The following is a 9,766-nucleotide window of genomic DNA, read 5'->3' on the forward strand; positions in this document are numbered from 1 at the left end:
AAACATCTAATGCAGGACATTCGTTTTGAATCTGATATTTAAGAATTTCAACAACACATTTATCACTCATCGCACGAAACAGCAGAAGCTACATCGAGGCATATTTGAAACGAATTAATTCGACAAGGATTCATCCATACATGGCTGATGACTATTTGAATCAAACGCTGAAAGGACAGAAAATCGGTGACACTCGGTTTGCCTATTGCCAAGAGCAAAATTGGACAATTCCTCGCAGTGGGCTCGTAGAACCCAAGGGCAGCGAAATTTATTCTCCCACGTGATATATATACATGTATATATATTTTTTGTCTACGAATTCACTAAAGTTTTTACACAACTTAGTTGGGGAAACCGATCCTATCAAGGCTCTTATTCTAAACATGCTAACAAAACTTTTGGTAAAGTTATACTTGGAAGAAGTATCGAGCAGCAATTTAAAAATCTTTTATAAAAGTAGTCTTCATCTTGGAACTTGGATATTTAAGTTCTCTTCTTGGCCCTACTCTATTGAGCATATCTTTGCAAAAATGGCTCGGTCGCCAATCCAATCCACCTGTACCAGGCAACGTGCCAACTTAGACATGCTTAAAACGGATTTGAATCGTCTAACGAATGCGCCCATGTCCTTACTGTAAGAATTCGCATTCCAGCTTACAAGCGCGTCAAATCTCGATAAATCATGGCGTCTGCTGAGGTCTGATTCTTGGGTTTTACTTGCTTCAAACAATCGACCTTGTTGGCACGACGAAGAAATCATTACAATGTGCATCTTGGTATCGAAAATCATCCGATTATTAAACTTATCAAGCATTCAGCATCATTATCTGTCATAGCTAGACATAGGCGAGCATGCATTTGGAGTACATTTTAATGGTACGCCTGAAATTCGTTTGCTATTGGTAACGTTCGAATCACGCTACGTACTCATCGTAACGTACGTGATTCCTTCAATTCTACCACTGGCTATCTCGTTGCCATTCGGCAATCAAACACACACGTGCCTTGATGCCTAACACTAACAAGGTAGCCCGGTTCTTCCGGCTAGGGCCACCTGTTGGCGGGAGGCAAGGCATAATTTCCGTGCCGTTCGTCAATAGCTATCTGTCAGCACAGGTTGCTTCGTTGGAAAAGCCGATTTCGTAGACTGTCTGCCCACTTTTGGTAAGCAGTTCCGAGTACCCTACACCGACTGTTGCATTCGCAGTCCGTCAGACGGTGCAACAGCTTCTTTATTGCATCAACGTACCGTGCACCTTGATCGGGAAATTTTCGTTGCTTCGTTGCGTCTCCTCCGGCCATTTTTCAAGCCCTGTCTGTCAGATTAGATACGGCTCTTCGATGTTTGCCTTCCAGCTCATAAGAGTCAGCGGCATGATAATGAATGCTTGCACTCCGCCATTTGCTTCTGTTGCCTTTTATACTGGCACTCTGAATTAGAGACCGAACGAGTTTTGCATATCGTTTTCAACCATTACTCAATGCATTACCCCGAATGTGACATGTCGCGGGTGATCGAAACGTACAGGTGAAGTCGTTAGTTAGGTAGAAAAACGAATATGAAAAACACCCGTGAACGTGACAAGTGCCTAGTATTTGTCATAGGCCTGGGACCTGGCACTGAGCTTTGTTAGGCCGTTTTGCATCATTTGTGTTCGTGCTGATGCTTAGGACGGCATGTCGTTGGTGGCAGCGACAAGCCGTACCGAAATAAAAGGGTTGGGACGTTTTTGACACAGATCTCTGTACAGCGCACACACACACACACACACACATACACCCAATAGCAGCACGTTGAAAAGCTAAGGCACGTTTCACCCAGGCCGGATCCTGTTCGCTTCGATTTAAGGTTGATTCATTCGTGCGAATATTTTCCAGTCCAAATACTAATCCACCGACTAGCAATGTTGGGGTTGACTCGTTTCATATTTCATGACTATTGTGTCATCGCCGCTCCATCATAACCGTCCCAAACTTGCACATTGTATTCCCTACAATAAAATGGACGCATAAGTATAAGGACACGCCATATGCATAACCGTAGCCTAACGATTCCATTGGCGAAGGACCTGTCAAGTCGTCGTCACCCACCACCTAAGCAAGTCTGATTTTTGTTGTTGTTGTTGTTGTTGTTTGCGAAGTCTTGTGGTGGATGGTGTGTAACACGTGCTCACATTGATACGGCTGTGTCGTATCAATCTCTTTTCTATTCAAGAAGCTTCGTGTTGTGAGTGCAAATTATTCAATCGGACGTATTGAATAAAATATCACAGGAAGTGAACCGCGCCAAACGTGTAAGCTATATAAATATGTAAATGTGTATGTAAAACGTATATATATATATATATATATATATATATATATATATATATATATATATATATATATATATATATATATATATATATATATATATATATATGTATATATATGTATATTTATATACATATGTATGTGTACATTTATAATTGTATATATACATATACATGTGCATAACCATGTTGACGAAATACTACTATAATAATGATTATTTCACCGTTTTGTCACTTTTATATAGCACGATTATTGATCATATAGAATTTGTTTCCTTACTACATACCTTGTACTTCAACAAGAATTATGCAAATGGGAATCCAGCGAAACACCTGCAACAGCATCACCATCGTGGTTCAAAGGACAACCATCAGAACTAGTTCAACAGTTCACCTTGCAGCTAACACCGGTGTCCAGTCAGACTTTTTTGGAATGCCTCATTTTTTCTTCCTTTGATTGATGAAATTGAGTGACGCTCACAACGAAGGTACACGTGAAAGACTAGCAGCTTACAAAATTACTGCGCTTAGTGATTAGCGCTTGTGTTCACGATTTTTTGGTTACAGTTTTTTACGATCTTAATTTGATTACCTTGCCGAACTGTAGTTTTTATCACTTCTACTATATATTTCTTTCGTAACTTCTACGTTAGTTATCGAACGTTGCATTATTTCTATTAAAGAAGCATTTTTAAAATGATTAAAAAAATGGCAGTATTCCCAATAGATAAGGTTTATATTTGTGAATAATTTATCTTCTATAGCTGATGTTGACTTATTTAGACAAGGATTCACTCGAGCACTATCCCGACGGCGATTGTTAATGGCTGCTCCACGAAGAGTGCATGGATCCTCAACTTATCGGCATTAGGGCGTGGTAGCTTATTTGAACTGTCGAGTTCTTTGGTTTAGCGCCACGCTGTAAAGACACTACGAGTCCTACGAGGTGACACCGCTCGCAGTGCTAGTGGCAGATACCTTGTTACAGTCACGGAAACCTAGGCGATGCAGTTACACACGCGATTCAACAAACGATAACACGCGTTTCGGTCTCGGGTTGTACAGTGCACGGGTTGGTTTGCGGTGGGTTTTTGGGATAGCTGTGACATACGCAAGGATACGACCACTACTGGATTCGAGACCAGATCGACTCATGTTTTTCGTTCGGTACAATCGGCTGTGCACAGGGCTGCCGAAATGCTCTGTACAGCATCCGAATCGGGCACGAGCATTAGCCAGTCGAAGTTTTGAGAGATACTTCGAGGTTTGGAGAGCAGAATCCCTTGCGAGGTTAGCTCGTGCTATCGATGATGATTTTGATGATGATTTCTCACTGGTCAGTGCCGTTGAAGAGAGCTTCTCTGCATTTAAACCGCCGGCTTCTCCGGTGTTAAGGAATGGTAGGACAATCTGCTCGCTCTTTGTGTTTCCATTGTAATGATCCTTGCTATTTATGGGGAGAATATATCCGAAGTAAAATGCCTGCTACATCTCCGCTATACTGCTTACCGTTGGTGCTTTGCTTGGATGTGCGTGTACATTGCGAAGAGCTTGCTAGAAGGATATGATTATTGTTTGAGCTTAATCATTTCAAGTATTCTGCTACATGTGCCGTAATGTGACTCTTTTCATCTGCAGGCTAGTTAGATACTTCACAACGGATATATTCAAAAAACAAAAAACAAAAATCGGATGCTTACGAACACGACAGGCCTTCAGAATCAAATGAGAACCTCCCTGTTTTACCTTTTATCATTTTATCTCTTCAATCAATAAAAAATAAAACACTCCTCATTCGCAGTTGATTCATTCCACTTAACTGATCGATGGCTTAAATTTAGTATTTTGCTTCTGCAAAATACTTAATTTACTAATGTCCTGAATATTCCTCTTATTGGCTGAACGACCTACTAGATCACACCGGAAATCGAAAGATTTATCAAGCTTATTAGTACCTCACAGTTGGATAATTAGTCTTCGTTACGAGTGAGGAATCCTAAGCGGTCCGATTGCTCCAATTTTTAATTTTAGTTTATAGAGACTTTGGGTCTTGAGGACCTCATTCGCCTCTTTCGTGTACATGATTACATAAAGGGTTGCAAATGATTGCAGATTTAGCTCCATTTTAAACTATGACTATTGCTCTTATATGAATCGAATTAGGTTTGGACGACGTGTATTTGTGACTGGCGGCTTTAATGTTGGCGGAATGCGTGAGTTGGATGCTACTGTAGCTTCACAAAGTTGTAGTGGCTTTCGGACTCGTGCGTTCTGCCAATGGTGGGGCCGCCAGCCATAACATGCTAATGCTGGTAATATGGTGTGGTGAACACCTAGGAGTATCCACAAGAAAAGGGGTTTTCTTGGGAGTCAATTGTTAGTCTCCACGGCACGATACTCCAAAGAGGCGACAACTCCTTAGCAAACATAGAGAGGACAACTTTAGAACTATACCTGACAGCAACAACATTCACAGCCGAGCTCACCCGGGATAAGGTGTACTTGAATTTAAGGAAAAGGAAATGTCTACCCTCCAAATAGGATGTAACCTTAATGAATTGTTAAGCTAGGTATAAGATTAGATTTAAAAAAATACGGCCTGGCCAATGGAAAATGGAAAAGTTTGTTTCGCTGTTGCTTGTCGGGTGATAAGATGGTTGCGAAGTCAGGTTCTAATTGGCAGGTGGCTCGGTGTGTCAATGGCAATCGATGATGTCAACGCTACAGAAGCTGCAGCGTGTAGGACTGGATCTGTCAGGGTGTGAGGAGTGTGTAAGGGCGCGTATGATCGATACGAAGGAGGGAAAAGGACCGATCGCCCCAATGCCCTGGTATATGGTGTACATTTTTGTGGCTCTTTATGTTAAATCTTAACTAACTTCCTTCATTTCCTTTTGTCTGAAGAAACCCTCCTAAGCAACTAAGCGACCTTTCTAATGGCGACCTAAGGAGTGCGCCATTTTTTATGCATCTCTTAGTTTTAAAGCCTAAAGTAACATTGTTCAAAACACTTCAAATCAACTCGTAATCTTTATACATTTTACGATATTTTTGATAAACGCTCGTGGGCGGTATGGTGTTGTACGTGAGACCGGTACTGGCTTTCACACGGAGCTCAAACCCTCTCCGGAACGTCCTATCCCCCGCAGTGAAGAATAGTTATCCAACTACATGATATCAATAAGTCTACTAAAGTGCATAGGTTTGCCGTATAATTTACATTTTACTCGTGTCAAAATTATATTACTGTAGGTATATGTGTGTGTGTATTTTTTTGGTTGCAAAAAATTAGCCGATAAAGCACAGCGCTGCAGAAAACTGGCTAAATCGAATGATTTTGATTCAATCGTTTAATCTGTTCAAAGTGGGCTGTTGCCTGCGATCAGCCTTGCACGTTCCTGAGAGCTTATATTCGTGCCCGGAACAATACTGTCACATCTTTCTCTTCCATACCCTAACCTCACATCCGCTTGAGACGGTCTTTGGCACCCATATCGTTTGGTTGTAAACGGATTTAATCCGCTCATGCCCTCCATGCCATTTGGCATGGTGAGTAAAACAAGCTAACTCTCCGCACTCTTCAAAGAACTGGTCCTAGATGGGTTTTATTCCGTTAACGAATAGTTTCATCCCTTCCTTGGCTATGGTGCAATTTCAATCAGATAATCAGGAAGTGGCACGAGCGAGAGAGCATGTATCTCTATCAAGGCTTAAACGTTTCAACGGATTTATTTCATCACTTTTGTTCGTTGTCGTTAGATCACAGAATCATACTTTTTTCATGTCATAGCTCATACTGCAACTTTCCAATGAAAATGACACATTTATGTATGTGTTTGTCTAAGACATCTGTGTCTTCTTTTCTTTCTTTTTTTTACCAAACCATTAGTAATGCTATTCTATTTCGCCATTGTCTCGACACTGCCAAGACAAAAAGGATCGACCATAAAACCATATTAAACAGCGTAAAGTTAGCGTACACGCACAAAATTTACAATGCCCTGGCAACAAACACATGTCGCATACATGAAAGGCGTTCTCCCATCGACGGCAAGGGCTGCTGCGTGCCAGCGTCCGAATAAAGTCCAACGAGTCCGGCACCAAATGCGATCTTCATGTACATATTCCAGATAAGACAGTAATGAAGGAAAATGTAATGCAATAAAAATTCGTTCATAAACGTTGCCTAACGCGCGCTTCTATTTCCCTTTTTCGTCTCGCTATGCTTACATGAGGGGTGAAATGAAACGGCATGCCTTGTTCGCAGTATATCACGTGGTGTGCCAGAAGCGGGAGGGAACAAAATAATACATCGAATCAAAGTTATACTACACAGGGCTCCTAGACCACTGGCCATTCTTATTCTCTAGCTTTGGCAGTGGTGTGAGTTGTCAGGAGAATTTACCAATAAAAATGGAAGAAATATTCGTAGCCTTGCATTTAAATTCAACACGAAACAGCAGCGGTAAAGGAAACTCACACGTTGCCGTTTGTGAGCTAGCGCGATAATTTTAACCAAGTCACGTGCTAACGAATCAACGAAGTACAACACACATGGAATTGAAAAGCGCCGGGAGGAATGGAGATTGTAACAAATTTTAAACACAAGCTGCATAAAACAGAGAATGCATGCAACTATTAGTAGCTGTTGGTGGGTGATAGATACGGCGATGAGGACTACCCAAGGTTTTGGCATCAATGGTTAGGATTATAAGCGTAGAGGCGAGATGTTTTTTTTATCCTATCGTAGGAGTAAAACGACGAAAAGGTGGTTACATTATGTATTAATAACATTTGTGTGAAAACTAGTTAAAAGCGTGTTTCAACACGAAGAAAGGTTGGTTCGTTTGTTTGCCCATGGTATTACAAATAAGTTCTTTACCCTCACTAAATTGGGGCGGACCGGTGGTGTAGGTGACAGCGGCGCACGTCTTCAAACGGCTGGATCGGTGTTCAAATCCCATCCGGGACAGCCACGCCCCCCCCCCCCCCCCCCCCCCCGGTAGTGATGAGGACTGACTTTTCCAACTACGTAGTTTTCGGCAAGTCTAGTAAACAAATCAATGGCCGGCGTTGTGACCTTAAGAAGGTAGTTGTTAAGCCAAGAAAAACCCACTGTAAAATTTCATAAGCATTATTATGGACTGTCTAAAACATTCACACAATTAGTCTTTTTCATCAATGATTCTTTACTTATGTGTCCAATGAGTCCTCGATAATTCATGTGCCTTTTTTTCGTCGCATGCGCCAAATTGTGCGAGTTTTGGTGAAATAGGGTGCGATAAAAAAGATGATTTTGACAGCATTTTTGTCTGCCTTCCTGACAAGGTATTTACTTGGGTATCGTTGGTTAAGGTGGTTATTTTTTTGTTATCCTCAATGTGACCATAGGTGCAAAGAAATGCAAGGGAAAGAAAATAAAATAAAACCCATACTCGCTACACTGAGACACAGAGTTGCGAACTATGGAAAAATTATCTATGTTTGTCCTCCCATTGAGGTTTGAAACAAAAGAAGAACTTGGAATATTGTCCAGCTGCAATCCACAAGGTGGAAAGCATTTTAGAAGTGTAGTAAAAATATATTTCAAATAGGGGGTGACGTTGTAAAGTGTATGTTATGTATTAGCATTCCAGCAGACATTTTTTTTTAAATCCTTTTCTGCTTCTTTGGAACTAGAATCTTTTGGGAAGGGGGTCCTACTGTTTCTATTTTCTGAGTTGTTTGATTTTTTGTGTAGCCTGATAGCCATTTCAGCACAGCGCTTGTTTATATACACACACACACATTTTGTCAGACCACAGTTTCGGTTGATCCATTTCAAGGGTGTCCTCCTGCTGTTAGCGCGGTTGGTGGTTGGTTTTTTTTTACGGCGAAATATATGTAAAACGCCCAACATAGCAAGTAATGTGTGAAAATAGAAGCCAAGGCGGTGACTAGAACTCAATGTTTGTCAAATATTTACTTTGTTTGCACGAGAAAGAATTTGGGCTGCATTTAAGTTACGTATAGAAAACAAAAAACAAAAATAATTTACCAGGGTTGCGGGCTGCAAAGATAAATTTTTTGGAACGAATAAATGGACGAAAATAGTATGCAATAACTATAAGATTTTCAATGTATTCAACAACTATACGATTCGGACTACCAGTTGTCATCTTATTTTTCATAGTTATACAAAGAGTTCCACAGTTCCACAAGCTGCCATAACCCTTCTGTTACCAGAATTCTTCTTCTTGGCTTAATGACTTTCCAAAGTCACGCCGGCCTTCGAATGGCTTACTAGACTTGCCGATACTGCGTGGTTGAATAAAACATTTCTCAATACGGGGGAACGGTCCGGATAAGATTTGAGCCCCGGTCCTGCCGTGTGAAGACCGGCGCCGCTATCACATTACCACCGGGCCGCCAGACCAGCCGTTACCAGATTTGCGTATTCAATGTACCACTGGATACTTTTAGTATAGTACCGCCAGTAGTACTAGAAGGAAGCAGCATTTTAGAATCGAAACGTCAAAACACTTTAATAAAACAGGCATAGGTTATCATAGACCACAATACGAGGAAAACTTCAAGCCAGTTTGTTCACCTGTTTGTATTATCCGTATCCGTTTGTAAACGAATTGAGACATTAAGCGCGGCGGACAACGATGGTCACAAGCAGTCTGGGATTTTTGACAACCATCGATTTTTCTTTGTTTTACGCTGTTATCTTTGTCCCGGCCTCGTCACCCTCATACATCGGGTTACGAGAAACAAACGAAAACTAGGACGAGGGAACAAATGGAAAAGTTGAGCCATCGTATCGGGCACGCTTTACACTAAACTCCAAAATAATGGTAGACTGTGCGGAGATGGAAGGCAGAAGTGATTTCAACGAACCGGCAGTTCATCACTTGTCATCGTCTATAAATATATAAAAACTCATCAAACATGATCGAAACGCTATCTGTCACCTCTCGATTGCCGTTTTATTACCGATCTGTTTTGCCGTTACGGCACGGAGTTGAAGCAGAGTTTTCTTAACGCACGATGAACATGATAGTAGCGTGTAACTGAGCTAAAATTGATGATCTGACTATCGTTTCACGTTCCATCGTCTATTTTTGATCATTTTTTGTGCTTTTCTCTTCTCATCGGTAGTATGCTTACGCATCTAGGAGCATGCAAGACAAAAATCTCTACCTCTGCGTCTCAGGACTGCTGATACGACAAACAACTGAATTAAAATGGTTTGTGCGGGATGGAAATCACGATCACGATCGGAATTTGTAATGGAAAAGGGCAACCAAATAAGTTTGTACGTTCCGTTTGTCGTTTAATTTCGGCTAAGAAGGTTTAGTATTTTCTTCAATCTCGGTCGTAGATGAAGTGGTAATGTCTCAAACGCTTTATATGTTTGTTTGTCTTTTTTTTTGTATTCACTGTATTAATCTGAAATGGGAACTAATTGG

At 41.1% G+C, this 9,766-nt stretch overlaps 1 protein-coding gene across 1 annotated transcript in view; it reads right to left on the minus strand.

The window, feature by feature from the left end:
• The window catches only part of LOC126563843 (uncharacterized), a 42,911-nt gene extending 40,247 nt beyond the window's left edge, over nucleotides 1–2,664 (minus strand). Inside the window, exon 1 of the mRNA XM_050220622.1 lies at nucleotides 2,600–2,664. Coding sequence (XP_050076579.1) covers nucleotides 2,600–2,663 — 64 coding nt within the window. The 5' untranslated portion in view covers nucleotide 2,664. The remainder of the gene's footprint in view (nucleotides 1–2,599) is intronic.
• Between the last annotated feature and the right edge of the window lie 7,102 nt (nucleotides 2,665–9,766).

Source organism: Anopheles maculipalpis, chromosome X (genome assembly GCF_943734695.1).
Source record: "Anopheles maculipalpis chromosome X, idAnoMacuDA_375_x, whole genome shotgun sequence".
Taxonomy (NCBI): domain Eukaryota; kingdom Metazoa; phylum Arthropoda; class Insecta; order Diptera; family Culicidae; genus Anopheles; species Anopheles maculipalpis.